This window comes from Poecilia mexicana, unplaced genomic scaffold, assembly GCF_051168715.1.
Source record: "Poecilia mexicana isolate PSO_F unplaced genomic scaffold, ASM5116871v1 scaffold_10, whole genome shotgun sequence".
Classification (NCBI taxonomy): domain Eukaryota; kingdom Metazoa; phylum Chordata; class Actinopteri; order Cyprinodontiformes; family Poeciliidae; genus Poecilia; species Poecilia mexicana.
The window spans coordinates 24,556,302-24,574,113 of NW_028263379.1; the positions used below are offsets into that span (position 1 = coordinate 24,556,302).

At 43.2% G+C, this 17,812-nt stretch overlaps 1 protein-coding gene across 1 annotated transcript; it reads right to left on the bottom strand.

Annotated features, from left to right (window-relative positions):
- Positions 1–7,291: 7,291 nt before the first annotated feature.
- Positions 7,292–17,296, bottom strand: LOC148157123 (uncharacterized). The gene is made up of 2 exons (XM_088009702.1): positions 16,435–17,296; positions 7,292–16,000 (listed from the first exon to the last, which is right to left on the bottom strand). Exon 2 carries the CDS (start codon positions 15,924–15,926, stop codon positions 7,788–7,790), a length of 8,139 nt encoding a protein of 2,712 aa, XP_087865828.1. The 5' UTR covers positions 15,927–16,000; positions 16,435–17,296; the 3' UTR covers positions 7,292–7,787.
- Positions 17,297–17,812: the final 516 nt, after the last annotated feature.

Genomic DNA, 17,812 nt, shown 5'->3' on the forward strand with positions numbered 1-17,812 from the left:
CCACAAAACTGTCATGGTGAGCTGTGCACATGGCGCTTTTGGTCTGAAAAGCGGCATGTGCTGCTGACACTTTTGCCTTTAGATTCTTATTGACATGCAACGCTGTGGTTTTTAGTAGAATAGCTCATGTGGGCCCACAGTCAGTGACCACAAATGCACCACTAAAAACCCATGTTAGATCACAGAAAGTGTTGACTTTTCTTGGTAATTGACTGATCGTTATCAAGTACAACTGATAACAATCTGGTTTGACTCAGATTGTTACCATTGCAAAGTAGTTTCAATTTCCATTACGTGTGGAATAATTTCTTAAAATGGACTGTGGCTCAATGTGCTGTGTTCTGTGTAAATAACCACATTTCCATGTCATTTGACCCCTAAGATGCAACTGCGATGGAAGTGTTTGAATGAGGAGTGAGGAAAATCATTTGCAACAATCATTTGTAAGTAATTAACTGTTTCTAAAAATAGCTAAATAGCAGAGGTAAGACACTGATGGCTGATGACTACAAAATCCAGGTCGGATTTCAAAATATCCAACCTCTTCTTCTATTTCTTCAGTTTTGGTTCCCACAAATTAACCAACACACGGATCTGCTGTGGTGGCGCAGGGGTTAAAGCACAACCCACATATGGAGGCCTTAGTCCTCGACGTGGCCGTCGCAGGTTCAATTTCCGACCTGGCGACCTTTGCCGCATCCCTTCTCTCATTTCACACTTTTCTGTCAATTAACCATCAAATAAAGGTCACCAGAGCCAATAAAAGCCTTAAAAAAAAACATGGATCTCCTTGACAACAAAACAATGTTATTGTTTTGCCTGATTAGAATAAAATTCATCCCATTTTGGAAGTCATTCACAACCCCATCAGTGCTGTTAACAGCTCTTCTATCAATAACCACTGACAGGATTTCCCAGACTGGCAAAAGTCCACGAGTTTCATAGTTTATTGCATATGCCTGATTAAGATAATTATCTGTACGCCGAGTTGGTCATGCAAACCTTTAATAGCATCACATCATGGAGGTGCAAGGTCCACACAAACTAATTTACCAACTTTGAATTTATGCAAATTCAGAAGGACTAATTTAAAAAAAAATCAAAGGAAACTGAGTGAGAAGCAGAAGGCATACTTTTGTATCTAAATCAAATTATTAAAAGTCCATAAAAAAAAGAGCTGTTAAATATACAAAGCCTTGCAAGTATTCACACGTCTTAAACATTTTAGAGCGTTTATCGCACAAACTTTACACCTTACATTTAGATTTTTTTGATGCACACAACTCCCCATTCATAGCATATAGCTGTCAATAGGAAGTGACATACATTTATAAGTCATTTTAAATCCACTTCAACACAAAAATATTTTGATCAAAACCATCCTGTTGGAACTCTGAGTGTAGATTTGGAGTTTTTTGAACCTTCCTGCAGCCTGCATTTAACTCCACTCATCTTTCCACCAACCCTGACCAGCTTCCCTTTCTCTGTTGAAAAAGAACACAACAACCATATTTCTTTTAGCTCCAGCAGCCTTTATTTGATAATTAATTGACAGGAAAGTGGGTAATGAAAGACATGCAGCAAAGGTCGCCAAGGCCGGGAATCAAACCTGCAACAAGGACCAAGGCCTCTAATGTGGGTTGTGCTTAACCCCTGCACCACCACAGCACACCCCACAACAACCATATTTCACGTGCAGGTTAATGATTTTAAAACAATTGTTTTGCATTTCAGTCTTTCCAAGCAGAGTATCATCCACAAATCCCCTACGTTGTCAGGAGTCAACTGCAGAGGGGACATCCTGCATCACTCTGTTCACAGATAACAGAATAGAATCAGCAAAAACCATTAAGCAAACACACAACAGGAAGTGGATTCCTAAATTCAAAACACAGAATTCAGCTCAGATATTGGAACGGTCTCACTTTGAGTTGATTGACAGTCAGGTCAAAGCAATGTCCAGAAGTCCAAAAATTGATGAAAAAGAAAAAAAAAAAAAAAAAACTTGCTCTTTAAGCAGAACCTGTTGGTACTGTTCACTGAAAAACCAAAATGTACCTTCTCATCGACAGGTGCAGAGACCCAGCTTCAGCAGGGCTCTGGAAATGGACGGCAAAAAGATTTTGTACAGCCAGGTTCCTTTCCCAGGGGTACTCAAACTCTGCAAAGAAGAGTCTTTACAGATTTTAAAATATTTTTATAAACCTCATCTGAATTAATTAAAATGTGCCTTGTTACGGTTTGAAGTAAGTCTAGTTTCCTGAAATAAAGGAGTCGTGGGCGTCCTCTCATTTAGGAAAAAATACGGAAAAAAAAAAGAATATATATATATATATATATATATATACATATATATATATATATATATATATATATATATATATATATATATATATATATATATATATATATATATATATATATATATTAAGCTCCACTGTCAGTAGACATTTAATTCAACTCTCTTAACTTGTAGGTTACTCTTAAGTTTCAGCTTCCAATAATCAGTATTACGTTCAGTCTGATGTAATTGATTGTAGAAATGACAATTAAACTTCTACAACAGAGAAATTTGCTCTGTTGTAGCTTTTAAATACTTGAACCATTTATGGAATCAGGTTCACCGGCTGCTGCTGAAGTCTGTAAACTTTCACCCACATAATCGTCAAATACCACATGTACAAAGTCCACGGCTAACACTTACCTGACCTGTTAATATTTGCATGATAAAGTATCGCCATGTGTCCGTGGTGCTTGGTGCTATGTCCAGGTCAGCTGTTTGACACTTCTTTGGAGTTGACCGGGTAACAATGACATTGGCTGTCTTGGCAATGGGATTCCACACACACACAGTGATGTAGCCACCAATGAGACTCATTAGGAGTGGAAGATAAAAACAAGTCTGCTTTCAACATGGAGAAATAAGGAGAGTAATACATTATATTTGCAGGCTCTAAATTTACAAGGTGTAATGACCAATGTCTGTGTGGTCAGGGCTGTCCTAATTTGACTCATAGCTTTGCATCATGCCATTCAGTGCATACCACCTCGGAGCGAACACGTGGACTGAAACCAAACTGAAGGCGGATTCTCTGGAGATTCCCTCCTGTTAATGTTTGCCAGACCTCTCTGCAGGCGATCCGAGCCCTTATTGGGCCGGCCGCCAAAATACGAAGAGAATATTTGACACGGCGCGGCATCAATAAAAGTTCAGACATGTAATCAGCAACGAGCGACTCAGGATCGGAGACAGCCAAGAACTTGATCCTGCCAATAACTGTTGTCGTCTCAGTAGCCACACACACACACACACCCCTCACACACACACCCATAAACACAGAAGTTTGTATTTCTACCCATATTAGGACATGTGTTGACTTCCATTCATTTTAGTAGCTGGATTCATGTCTAACACAGATATTCTCCCTAACCCTATTCATTACTATTGTGTACCGAGCCCCTAACTTTTACTAAAGCCTAATTCACACCTTAACCCAGCGGTTTATTGGTACTACCAGTCCAAACCTAACCCTAAGCCTAACCTAAACTCAATAGATTGATAGATAGAAACTTTATTAATTCCTTTGGGACTTTCCCTCAGGGAAATTGTAGAAACTGTAGTACTAATGTGCTTCAATCTAACCCTTAATGACAAAAACAGCACTTCTTCTTATGGGGCCCAGGCTTTGGGACCTATAAGGAACAGTTGGCCCTTGCAATGTGGTAGTTGTTGTAAAAAATGGGGGGAAAAAAATTGCTAAACACACACACAGACACACACAGACTCCTGTCATTCCTTCCATTCCCATTGATCCACAGCCCAGCTCCTTGTTGGAAGAGGTGAAGGACAGCGGGTAAAGTGATCCGGCTATGACATCACTCCCAGACTGCTTCATTTTCAAACTCTCATAACTTTTGTAGAAAGGATGACAGACTCATAGCATAAAGCAACAATTTCCTGCCTGGACATGAGGGGTCCTGGGACACTCGGATGACTAGACAGGTCTAGATGAATAATTTCCACTATTAACAAAAAAAAAAACCCAACAAACAACCCTTTTTGAGCTGGCTTCAGGTTTGCTTCATGCTCTCTGCATAATGTAGCACCCGGTAAAGATCAATAACCTTGAAGACGTTTGCCGATTTCTAAACAGATGAGTCAGGCTGCGCTTGCTGGACGAAAAGGATGAAGCAACTACCGGGGCGTGACAGGTAGGCACGCACCACCTGGTGGAGGGAAGGAAGTCTGTATGACACACGAGTGTAAACACAGTTGTAAGGATTTTTACAACCCTCGGCAGTTATTGTGCCCTGGTGTTGCCAGGCAACAAAATGAACGCACGGTCTCAGGTGTTCCCTCGCGTCTCAGATAGCTGCTGGCTGTTGCTTCTGTCGTTCTCCTCCCCCAGTCGGGATGAGCTCACAACACGCAGACAAACACCCACTCGCAGTTTGTCCGCCTCTGCTGGGTCGAAAGGAAAGCCTTTTAAGGGTATGGGCGTGAGTGTTCAGGTGACTCCACCGAAGGTGCAAGAGTGACATTTTATTCTGCTTTTTTCCCCCCCTTTAATATACATCTTCACCAAATGTTATAAGGTTTAAGAGGGGGTGACAGAGAGATCAATAAAAATAATAAAAAAAAATGTTTTTGCCGAAGGCCTGAAATCACATTGTGTCATAGTTCAAAGTTATGAAAAAGCAACACAAATATAGTCCTTTTCAATAAATTAGAAGATCATTGGAATGCTTGTTAATTTCAACATAAAGTGAAACATATATATAAATAAAATAAAACTAATTAAAATGCAACTTATAATGAACTGATGTGCTTGTTTAATTGTTTTTTTGGGGGGGGGTTTTAAAGTCAGGGATAAACATGAGGCAGCAGTAGTTCTGAGCTGACGCCGCATGGTGAGAAGTAGCATTTTTATTGTAAAAGAGTGGGTTTTATTTTAATACTAAATCTTACTATTGGTGTTCTTAGATAACTCAAACTTTCTTGGAGCCCTCCCATCAAAGGAGGCCATTCAGGCAGGAGTTATGAGCACGAATGTCTGGCAGGGGACTGAAATGCCCCCATGACCTAACTTCTTCCCCTTTTAATACATGCACTTACAGTCAAAGGGATAATAAAATCAGCCTTTCACTTCTGAGCAACACAGCCGTTAAAGCCAACAATTTCACTTTTACAGACAATGGAGATCTAATCTCTTGTAGCACAAGTTACTGGAAAATGTAAGGAAGCATCTATCCAGCCTACTGTTACCTAAAGGTCTGTCCTATCTAGCTGCCAAGCCCATGCCACCCACTCCTCTTTTTCAACAGTCCTGATATTGAACAATGCGGAGAGGAGTTTTTTCCAGTGAATAATCAGCTGTGCTGTTGGTCCACATCAAACGTGGCTCCAGGGTGGGTCGATCTCTCACCCACACGTTCCTGGGCGTGCCGTGCCTTACAGACCTCCTGGGGTCGACACCTTTCAATACAGAGAACAGAAACAGAGCGAAAAACAGACACTGATGGAAAGAGACCAGTGGCCAACTGATGATCTCATGGTGTGTTTTGTGTGTTTGATTGAAATGTGATGTGGAGGATGTGCATGGAAACTACGTGTCCTCCACATGACAGCCTTTCTTTTTAAAAACTCAATCTTATAAACATTACTGTTGTCATGATATCTTCCGGAAAGTACTGGGTTCTTTAAAGACAGTTCGCAAACTTCTTGAAAGAAAAAAAAAAAAAAGCGTTTGTTGGATAATCTGGAAAGAAAATGCTGCAGAGCTGGTTGTTTCAGCTCAGATTTAATTGGATTATAGGACACACTACACTGTAAAAACTACTGGGGCAGATCAAAGTCAAATGGAAACATGTGGATTTGTCTAATAGTCATTTTGAAAAAAGGCGTGTCAAGAGGTTTACACAGATTAGTGTGCTTTTCCAAGGTGTGCCTTTCATCATTCTACAGGTTGTGAAAATGTAGGTGTATGACAATAAACGTAGAAATTTAATTGACACTTGCAGAAGTTAAAAGATGCAAGTCTAGGCGGGGGCTTGTGTTCTGTCAATGATTAATATATATTGTGAATGTTGCTATGTAGTCATAACACACTTATTAGTTTGCCAGACAGCTATTAAAAGTTGTCACATTTACATAATCATTAGTTAATTTATACTACTCTGTGGTGATAATGGTAGTTTCCGGTTCAGTTGTTATAATCAAGCTAACTCTCATGCTATTTCGTCTCCATATGAGAATGTGTATGCTTTAATCTTATCCCCCCCCCAACCTGGCAGTCACGTGTACACAAGAAGCCACCTGCAGACCATAAACTTGATCGTCGACCACATTAAAGAATGTGGTGGGTACTTACAAGTGAGCTCCTGGACATAGTTAATGGGTGCAGGTTTAAGAAGCGAAGTCGTAAAACTGTCTTCATGTGGTTGGTTCTACTTACACAGAGTAAGTAGGTTCTGTGTAACTTCCTGGCATGATCTGTTTTTCTACCTCCGGTCAAGGGGTCCCCCTTGTGGTCACACTGTGCTTCTGCAGAACATTGCATGCTTGTTTTTCTTTGTTTAAATAAAATCTGACAGCTTAAAGTTATAATTTCCTTTCAATAAGCACTATATTATCAGACTCAAAAGTAACTCATGGGTCTTCAAATCTAGTCCTCGAAATCTACTGCCCGGAAGGTTTTGGATAGATATACATCTGAATCAAATGAATGTTACCAGACGTTTGCCAAACTGCGGCATGGTGAAGAGGTAATTCAGTCATTACATTAAGACAGGTTGGTGCAAGGATGCATCTACAACCTGCAGGACAGTAGACGTAGAGGACAAGGTTTTGAGACCCCTTACTTAACCACTCTCAACATTATGTCGTTATTTGGTGTTGCACAGTGACCTCTAGTGGTTTAAAATGAAATACGTTTCATATCGACAAAAAATATGTTTCTGCGGTCATCTTCAGAACTTAAGAAGAAACCACTAGTAATCATCATATTTAAGCAATTATTAGAGATCATACATGTTTTCATATATCCATTTATAATTTTCTAGAGTATTTAACTAGTTTTATGACGTAAACAAATTTTCTTTAATAATTAAAGTGTCATGCACTTTCTCTTAGAGTAAATGACATCATTGTTTAGTTGTAAAAAAGCTTTAAAACATAAACCTATTTAAGAATTCAAAGTAACATCTTGTAAGACTAAACTAGAGTAGTATAGTTAAAATTTTGTCTCATTAAAAGTGCATTTATTAGGGAAGAAAGACTAAAGAGAGGAAATTTGACGTTTGACATTTTATTGAGAGTGCTGCATTGTGTTGCAGACATTGTGTGCACAAACTCACTCAACCTGTGTAAATGCATTATTAAAATGAATATGAGGTCTTTTCATATTGCATTTTCAAGTTTCTGTGGACATTTACAGACTAAAAACACATCAGTAAATTAATAATCCCACAGATGTTTTTGCTCCTGTGCATCCCTTTAATCATCTTACATATATAAAAGTTCAGGTAATAGTTTAATGAACAGCTCATAGAAAAGGCCCACACACATAGATATTTCTGAAGACACCAACCTAAAAATCTTTTTTGTAAAAGCAGCTCAGCAAAAAAAGTATAGCAGCATCAGCAAATAAACAACAACTAAAGAATTGCTTTCTTCAGCTGCAGTGTCAAAACTCAAATAACATCACAGACTAACTTTAGCCACCCCATTTATACATAGTGTATTTTAAACTCCACAGGCTCCAGGAAGGCGGCCTCTGCCCTCTATTTCAGGACCTTTTCCCCCCAGTCGTGGGTAAGTTAGAAGGATGCCTGTGGTAATAGTCAGGTGGGGTGGTATTTGGGCTTGCATTTATCACACTTGGGACATAATACATATTCTCAAGGTACCTTTGGTCCAATGGTGGGTGGTTTTTAGGCTCTGGCTTTGATCCCTGTCCTGACGGATTCCTGTAGCTGACCCCAGGCCCACTTGGATGCAATGGAGGTGCAGCAGACGCCTCAGGATATTGGGGTGGCTGAGGTTGAACCTGAGGGTGGGCTAATGGGGGAGGAGCAGCACAGGGCATGTATTGAGGAGCCGGGGCATAGATGCTGTGGTTGTGGAGAGGTTGGAAGTGGGGTCCAGCAGGAGGGTACAGGCCTGAATGTGACATCGCCTGCTGTGGGATGAGCACTTCCACATACTGACCAGTCTCTGGGTCGAACAACATTTTCCTAAGGGGCTGCACAGGCACCTCGATATAAAAATACTTCCCTGTCTCAGGATCCAGGAGTACTCTACGTGGTGGCTGGGCATAGCTACTTTCTGAATACACGCTGGAGCTATCGCCGCCATATTCTGAACCATAGGAGGGACCCATGCTTTGGGGGCCACATAGGTACTGAGGATCTATAGGAGGCAGGACGGGAGAGTGGCTGTGGCCTGGATCACTGTAAGGAGCCCCAGTCAGATTTGGTGGCTGCTGATGGGGAGATCTGTGAACAGGAGGCCGTCGAGCTCCAATATGTTGCTGTGGCAGCAGAGAGCGGTCAGCAGGGCAGGCCTGCATGAGTGAAGGAAGGGGAACGCAGGCAGCGGAGGGATGGAGAGGCTGGTACATGGATTGTGGTTGGTTTGGACCAAGAGGGCTTGATTTTGGAGATCTCGGTTGGTAACCCAATGGCTGCGTTTCAGGTCTGCAGTGGTGAGCATGCAGAGGGGGCTGAGCCACTTGGTAAGGTAGAGCCTGACCCGGAGAGTGTGGCAAACCAGGTGGGGTAAGGTTATGGGGACTGCGATGCTGATGAGGAGAGGTAGGACCACAGTGAGAGGGGTAGCCAGCTGTGCAGGAACAGGGAGGATGGGATGAGGGTTGATACCGATTTGACCTCGCTGAAGTCATATCAGGAAGCAAGAGCGGACTGAAACTCTCTCTTTCATCATAGCTTGGAGGGTCATCTGAGGTATAAAAATGTTGCTCGTCTATCCTTTGGGCATGCTCATTGGAGACTGTTCTTCTGTATGGTTGATGGGTGTACTTTTGAGTTGTGGAAACAGCAGGCGCTTGCTTCAGATTGTTGGAGCTAACAGGCACAGTTTGCTCATGAGCACATGCCGCCCGAGAACACTGTTGACCCTCTGGGTCCGTTGAAGTTGATTGGTCAACTTCAGATAGAGTAGATCCAGCATTTTGATATGGATTTGGTTGTGGAACAAGTTGTTGGGCTACATCTAAACTGGTGTCTGATGTTGCAGTTAGGGATTCAGGTTTCCTAGCATGCCTAGAGCTTAGAGGCGAAGCAGCAGATTGTTGGTGCTGACCTTGGTCAGCAACTGCCTCTGTGTCTGAACATGCTGTTGACATGTTAGAGATGCTGGGAACATTGGCTGCTGTTGTTCTGTGAGGTGGTGGTTTAATGTTTGACACAGCAGATACAGCAAGCTTTCTTGAATGATTTGATGCAGAGGCAGACTCATTGGAAATCTTCCTGTAGACTGTAGGCGAGCTCACTACAATTGTCTGCGGTCTCTCCTCGTTTCGTTGTTTCCCACTAGAGGAGGTTGTTGATGATCTCTGTGCTTCATTTGTCACATTTCCCAAATCTCCAGGCTTAAATTTGCAGTTTGGTTTCGGAGGCACTGCTGGTTTTTGAGAGGTTTTAGCTATAGATTTCACTTCAATCATTTGAGGTCTGTGGCTTCCCAAAGACGGTGAGGGGATTTCTTTTTTCTCTGTTTCTTTTGATGGTGACCTGGTCTCACCTGGCTGTGGTTTGAATCTCCGTACTGCAGGAGACCTGGGGGGGAAGGTAGGATCTAGCCTTTTGACTGCTTCAAAATCTCCTATAGTGTCAGTTTGTTTGGTGGTTATTAGTGTTTGGTCCATTGTGTTCCTTTTTGTTGTTTCTGTATCTTTCTTTGGGGGTTTAATACTAACTCCCTCCTCTACTTTGGGCTTTTCCAGGACATCCACACTTTCAGTCATTGCTGAGGGGCCAGAGGTGGTGGAGGACGAGGAGAAGGTTCTCCCTCTGTGAGATTCAGGACAAACTTTTTCTGAAGGAGGAATGGTCTGAAGAGGGATCTCCAAAGAGTTCACATGCTTACAAGTAGGTCCTTTACATCTAGTTAAGTTCTGACCATCGCTCACCACTGCGCCAATGTCAGCCTGATAACCTTTCTCCTTTAAAAGCATTGAAACTGAGTGGCCAACACTACCACCAGATGCACCGCCAGAAACAGTGGGGGCAGGTGAGAGAGAAGCAGGAGCTATGATTTGGGAAGAAGTCTCTTCTTGACTTAAAGATGCAGACATGTTGGATTTATTTGATTTCTCTCTTATTAAAACTACAGCAGTGGACACCTCCCTCTCCTTACTTGGCTGTTTAGGGAGGCTTCCGAGCATGGGGGGTTTTCGGTCTGTTCTAGCCAATGTGGGTTTGTCCTCACTGTCTGGCACTTTGTGGATTTCTATCGCATTCTTTTTCTTTTCTGCTGCGATACTAACATCATGTTCACCAAGCTTTGGGATCATCTTCTCTTCCGTCATGTGTTTTAGTCTGCTTGCTTTCGAGTTTGCATCTGGGGAAGACAACAAAGGGCTTTGGTTTTTATCGCCCAAGTCTTTCCTCATGCTTGGTATTTTATTTTTGTCATCTTTCCAACAAACAGCCTTGCATTTGATTTGCATTGGCTGTGGACCAGATGGAGAATTTCTTTTATTCTGAGTTGAATGAAGTGATATTTGATTTGTTGAATCTTTTGCTTCATCTTTCTCTTCAGGTGTTCTGAACTCTTCTCTTTCCTCTTTCCTCTCTTCTCTGCTAGCCTCCTTTAATTTATTTATTTTCTCCTCAACTGGCACCTCCTCTCTTGTTTCCCCATTGCAGTTTTCTTCATTGACGCCTGATTGGTTAAAAGGACTAACTGCCTTGAAGGACAAGTTGTATGTATTTTTTACAAGCCGCCTTACATCTCTAACTTTGTGAATGGGAGCCTTAATGCTATCATCCCCGTCCCCTTCATCCCGTATTTTGTCTTCTGCTTTGGTCTTAGTATTTTCTTCCTTCTCTGTAGCAGATCCATCTGGTGGAAAAGATTTGCTTTCTGCCTCCGGAGTGAGACAGACATTTAGTGAGGCCTTTTTCTTTTCCACAGCCTTGAGTTTGATCTCCTGTGTTTTAGATGTGTAGGGATCTTTGTCTCCTTGTGGAAGTTGTCTGCGTTGATCTTTGTTTTCAACTTTTTGATCTCTGTTTGTTCCTCTTGCTAGTGTGTTGCCAGAAGGACGTTCTGAGGGAGCAGCTGTGTCCCAAGCAGGTGCTTTCACTGGTGTGCCTACCACAGTTTCATGTGTTTGCCAGGACTGTAAACCACTTCTTTTACCTTCAAACGGTATACCGCAGTTGGATTTTATCTCTGAAGCTGATGATTTAGTACTTCGAGTTTGGGAATCAGCTTCTTCGCTGTCGGTCTGGGAGAAGGTGACACTTCTGCCACTGCTGGATGAACTTGGTCTATAACTAGATTTTAATCCATAGTCCTTAGGTAGGGTGGCTTGATCCTTCATGCCTGTTTCTCCCCTCAATGAAAGTCTCTCAGATGAAAGGCTGTGATCTGACTGAAGACTGGAACTCAGATTACAAGAGTCAAGTTTCGGTGATTCTTCCCATGGTGCTACGGCACTCTCTGTTGGTGGGCTCGCTTCTTCACTTGCTTGCTCATCAGGCTGTCTGTCAACACCTTGCATCTTCTTTGACAACACGTTTTTGATGAGGCATGATGCAATCTTGGTTTTAGAGTATGTTTCATCCATAGAAGCAGATTTCTGGAGTTTGGACTGTCTTTCATTTTGCTGTGAGAGCTCAGAGCTGCTCTCGCTTGGGGGAGTTTCTTGCATTGCTGCTGGCGTACTGTGTTGCCTCACAAAGATACCTCTAGGGTGAGTCTCTTGAGAGGGGCTTTCCACCATCACTGGTAGCCCAGGACTGCTATTTTCACTGCTCTCATCCTGCTTCCCTTCTGTGTTATTCCTTCTCTTCAATTGGATCTGTCTTTTTGGCACTCCTCTTCTTACTTTCCTGCAGTCCTCTCTTTCCACAGCTACGTCTATGCACTCAAAGCTTCCTAACTCGCATCTTCTGGCTGGATCTAGGCAATCTAAAGTGTGAGGATATTGCTGATGAGAGGAGAGTTCATCAAGGTCAAGCTTTGGTGCAGAACCTCTGAAGTCAGCATAGGACAGGCAGGCAGCATTGACCCCAGCTGGACTGTCATGGGTAGATGGTTGAGAAATGTTTGTAGATGAACAGTGGCTGGAGTTGTACATTTCAAGGTAATCTACTTCGGGACTTGACAGGCTGCGGAAAGCCACATCTGTAAGCCACTTCACCTCATGGTCTGCTTCATCAAGTTCACTCCCCATACTGGAGCTGGAGCTCTGACACGGCCTGCTCGTGGACACGCGTCGAGGCACACTTCGCCTGTCCTGAGATGTGGGAGGTTTAAGTCTTCTGCTGGCACTGCATCCGCTGGGGTCTGGCTGAGGCGCAAGTTTAAGCAGACCCTGTTGTTGCTGTAGCTGTCTTGTCGCAGGGAGACTCTCTGAATAAGAATGTGCTGTTGGCAGTCCCTGGCGCGTCTCTCTGGTTGTGGAAGCTGCACTGCGACTCACAGGTCCTTTTCTATTCCTGGCATTGAATGACAGCTCAACCTGTTCCCCTCTGTAACTGGCAACCCCCTGCCACCCCTCTTCTCTTTCAGGAGCTTGCTCCTCCCTCTTTCTCTCTCTGTCTATCTCCCTACTCATTTGCCTCTCCATACCTACATCCCTCTCCTGCTCCAATGGCATTTCTCTGTCCATCTCCAGTTGCTTTCCAATTCTGACCCAATGGGCCTGGCTATTATTGTCAACAGGGTCAACATTGGGGTTTTCCCTACTTGTCGCTGCTTCCTTTAAATTACCACACAGTGAGGATGCTACAACTTCAGAGGGGCTATTGCTTCTGTTTTGCCACTTTCTGTGTGGTTTCTGAGGGGCTATAATGTGAACAGGTGTAAACCTGGTAAGAGGTGGAGAAGGAGTGCGCCGTCTGTTTATATGACGGGACATGTCCCCTGCCAGCCTCTCCTTGTCGTCTTGTATAATTTTGGGTAGCAGCTGTCTTCTTGAGTTCTGAGGTGTGCAAGTCGAACCTGGTGGATAAATATTACTGTCAAAATTCAGGGAGTTAGAGGCAACCAGAGGATGGAGCTTTTCCTGTCTTTGCACAAACTCCTTGGATGCAGCTCTATGAACTCTGTGGCTTGTAATATCGTGGGAAGGAGACTTGACTTCTTCCTGAGAAAGCGGGGTTTGGGTGTTATGTTTTTCCTGAGTGGAGATGGCTACACTTGATATTTCTTGACAGTGTCCTTTCTTTCTTGTCTCTCTTCTTTCTGTGACGAGTTGTATCTGTGAATTGTACGAATTTTTATCTGACGAGACAGATATCGGAGTGCAAACTTCCACCACTGAAGAGTTTCTCTTTATTTCAGTAGCACCAGTTTCCAGTCTCTTCTCTAATTTAAATGAAGGTGACACAGCTTTCTTTGCCAGATGTGTAGGTGATGGTATTACTGTGACACCGGCAGTAATGGTCTCTGTCTGAAGCTCAGATGTGAGAGGAACAGGTGTTGTATACGGGGGGTTGAATTCTGTAGACTGTGCTGTTAGTGATTCCTGGAATATTCTCTCTGTAAATGGAGTTACAGGTGATGAATGCTGGTGCTGAGATGAATGGCTTTGGCAGTCGTCTGGTGAGCAGGTTATGGATCTTGGTTCAGGTGAAGGTGTGAAATAGTTTGGGTGAGGAGAAGGCGTTTGGTTTTTGAGCTGAGACGGTGAGACTGAACTTTGGATGTCTGATAAACGCGGAGAGTTTCTCTGACTACCAGCGGACTGTGCTACTCCGGTGTCAACACTGTCTTTACCAGACTCGGAGGACACAAGAAAATGAGTTGGGTCTGGGGAGGAGGTATGAGAAAGTTCTGGAAATGGGGAACTTGTCCTGCCCTCAGCCTGAACAACAGAATAGGACACCCCTGTGATTTGAGGGGAGAAAGAGAAGCTTCTTGGTGACACAGAGACAGCTTGTTGCTCCGTGAGAGAAGACTCTGAAACCTCTTTGACTTGACAGGGCCACTCTTTCCTGATTAGATCTGGAGGGGGTGTAACAGCACCTATCTCAGGCGTCTGAGAAGTATATTTTTCCTCTAAAGGTGAGCTGTTCTGGTGCAGTCCAGGTGATGGAGCTACTTGAGAGTGTTGTTGTTTCCTTCTGAGCTCTGGAGAGGAGGAGAAAATCCTTACTTCAGGGGATGGAGAATTGTACCTTTCCTCTAAAGGTGAGACTCTCTGATGAAGTTCGGGTGATGGGTTTACTTGAGAGCTATGCTTGTTTCTGAGGTCAGGCGAACTGCTCTGCTGCACTTCAGGTAATGGAGAAAAACTATTACTGACCACAAGTGAAGACACTTGCCTCCTGATTTCAGACAGTGTCAAATGGTTTTGTACTGTAGGCGAAAGAGCAGGTGATGGACTTCTTGACCCAGTGTTGGTTAGAAAGGCAGGGGCAGGCAAGTGAGGGGAGGCTGTTACGTTCTTTATTCCAGCTGGAACTCTATCCTCCACAAGCCCGGGAGACGTGGCTAGTGAAATGACAGGAGAAGGGGGCGTAAACCTAGGGCCTGGTGTGGAAACAGAGCTGCCTGGTCCAGTTGATAATCCTGTGTCCTGGCTCTGTGGAGTAGTCGTGATCTCTCTTCCAGCAATAGAAAGATCTGAAATAAGTTCAGTGGCATTGGCAGAATCTTTTATATCAGGCGTGGATTCTCTGCTAAAGAGATCAGGTACAGAGACCCTCCCTCCTGTCTCCTCAGAGACAGGAGGTAATGTTTGAGTGGTGGGGGAAGGATAGCTATTTCTGAGCTCAGGGGAGGCTACCCACGCTTCTGAGGCAGATTCTGAATCGACACCATGGAGTATAGACGATGAAAAATTGATTCTAGATTTAATGTCTGTATAATCCTGAGAAAGGTCGGTGGGAGTCTCAGGTGATGACCTGCTGTTTTGATTTAACTGGCTGGCTTCTGGCTCAGCTAAATTGTGTGGAAGTGATGGACTTAAAGATTGATTTGAAGGATTACACTGTCTGTCTTTGGATGAAGGGTTTATTGTACTTGATTCAGTGTCTCTGTACGATTCTTGAATGTCAGGCGATAGAGGTGAAAGTCTTTTCTCAGCGGAGGAGGAAGACAGTGACGACAGCCTCCCTTCTGGATTGAAGGAACTGGGGCTGTTATATCCAGGTGAAGGTGTTGTCTCACCGCTGTTGAGGCCTTGATACGATGGGGTGAGAGATGATGGGGTACTTGTATTGTGCAGAAGCTCCGGGGTTGCGGTTTTTTGTTCAAAACTTGCAATGCTATCCTCGGCAACTTCTGGATGTTTTAAATGTAATCCTTTTTCATCTAATTCCCTCCCATCTGAACACTCTTTTTGCCAAGCAGGGCTGTAACACCCTTCTCTTAAGTCATCAATCCCCTCCTCTCCCTCACTCGATCCAGGCGCAGTGTGATAGCTGCCAGAAGAGTCGTTCAAATCATCCACCTGCGGTGTGGTGACAGCTCTTCCTTCCAACTCTGTCTGGGAAGGTACAGAGGGCCCTGCAGCAGGGCTACTCGAGAGGGACGCCGACTCACCGTCGTCTCCAAAAATGTCACACAGGCAGGTGGTCTCAGAGATGACACTCCGCTGAGTGGGGATGTTGATAATGTCGAAGATTTCAACGTGGTTAGGGGTACCCTCACGATGGCACAGGGAAAATGTGCGGGGCGCGCTGCGCATGAAGGAGTAGCTGTCCCCCTGGAGAGTCCAACTGTCCATCGCTACACCATGTGCTCCAAAGATTCACTGTGGCCAGTCCTGCCCGCTCCTCCTGTGGGCTTTTGGCTGGGTTCCTGCAAAAAAAGCACAACAAAACAACCCCAAAAAGATCACCTGGAGGGCATATTCATTTTACTACAAGTAGATTAGATAAAAAATGATTAAGTTAGTAATAACAAATATTGATTTGCACTATTTAAGTTTCCTTTGGACTTTAAAATGTCAGAAAAACAAAAATGAACTAAGTTACCATTTCCTTATAAGCAATGACACTCAGTTGTATCTGATTAAAAAAAAGAAAAAAAGATTATTTGGTTTTATGACATTTACAAAATCAAATTTTACTCTTTAAATTATTCATATAAAATAATAGTTTTATGTCATTTCACATTATCTTTGCAAATGTGGATCCCTTACTTAATCTCACATGTTGTAATAACCACAGAAACACACATGTTCATGCTTCATTATATGCAAGAAGAGAAACTCTGACTGACTTGTACTGTACCTGCTTTTTCTGATGGTTCTGAGCTCTTTAGTAGTGAAAAATCCAACCTTCATTCAAAAAAAAAAAAAAAAAAAAAAAAAAAAGCTCTCTCAAGTCTGCAGTAGACTCCAAGGTAAAAAAGATCTTGTTCATCTCCAGGACCAAACAGCTCAACATCTCTGACTGACAGAGCCAGAGTGACTGGCTAACCTCAGAATATGGAGAGCACTGCCATCCATTAGACTTGAATAGAAAAAGAAAAGAGGAGGAACCTCCTTAGACATATTAATTCCCCTAATACTCATATCGCCATTTCTGCCCCGCCCCTCTGGTCTGGCAGCAGGGAAAGAGCTTACAGCAAGTAGCTCATATAATTTTTTTTTCTTCTTCTCCAGAGTGAGGTTTGCATGGGCATTGGCTTTCCAGTGTAAGCTGGGGTGGCGTACCTCATGGGGTGGGTGGGTTTATAGTTAGCAGCAGATGCTGATCAGGCCGGGACCAACAAGTGCGCCTGGAATCTGACACTTACAGCCAGCTCAGTCACATTGCTTCTCTATATATAGACCTACATTATCAGGGCCAGAAAGACATAGCTTTAGTTCTTTGAGTGGGTGTGCTGGTGGGGAAAGAAAGAGTAAATACTGTCCTCGAAGAATGGCATATTCATTGTTCACTTTGACACAACTTTTAATGGGGGTATTTAACGCAGAGGGTGCAGTAAATCTAACTTTGCATGTAGGTGTAAATGAGGCTCTGCAGAGGAATGGCTATTGAGGGAGGTCAAAGGTTGACACAGGCTATCCAACATGGTCTCACATGAAACACTCAGTGCTGAGCTGGCAGCACTTGTATGGTAAGGTGAAGTAACATATTTTAAGCCACGTTTTGCCCTGCAATGTCTGCAAATGGCGTTTTTCAAAAAACAAATTGCTCAATAAATTTTAAAATCCTAATCTCATAAAGCAATCCCACTCGAAGCAGGTGATGATGTCATTTTACTATACTTATCCAAAAGTAGTACAATAGCAAGGCCTAATCATGCTATACTGAGGGAGTCTAGACATGTATGACGGGGGCGAAGTTAGATAAGCCCCCTATTCCTATTGTAATACCTCATGTCATTACCAATTATTCTCAGTCATTAAGTCATTCATCGGCAGCCAGTGGAAAAATCTCTGAACAAAAGGTTCCAGTTTTATCAGATCTCACTGGTAGAACAACGTGCTATTTTTACTTTCTATGAAGACCTTCAAATGGCACGCCTGATTTGAGCTGTCCGTGTAGACATGAATCTTGCTTCAAACACTTTGGATGTTTAGGTTTTTACTTTTGCTGGGATTCATTTTCCAAATGTGATGACATTTATTTTGTCATAAAATATAGACAAGGGGTTAGGTTG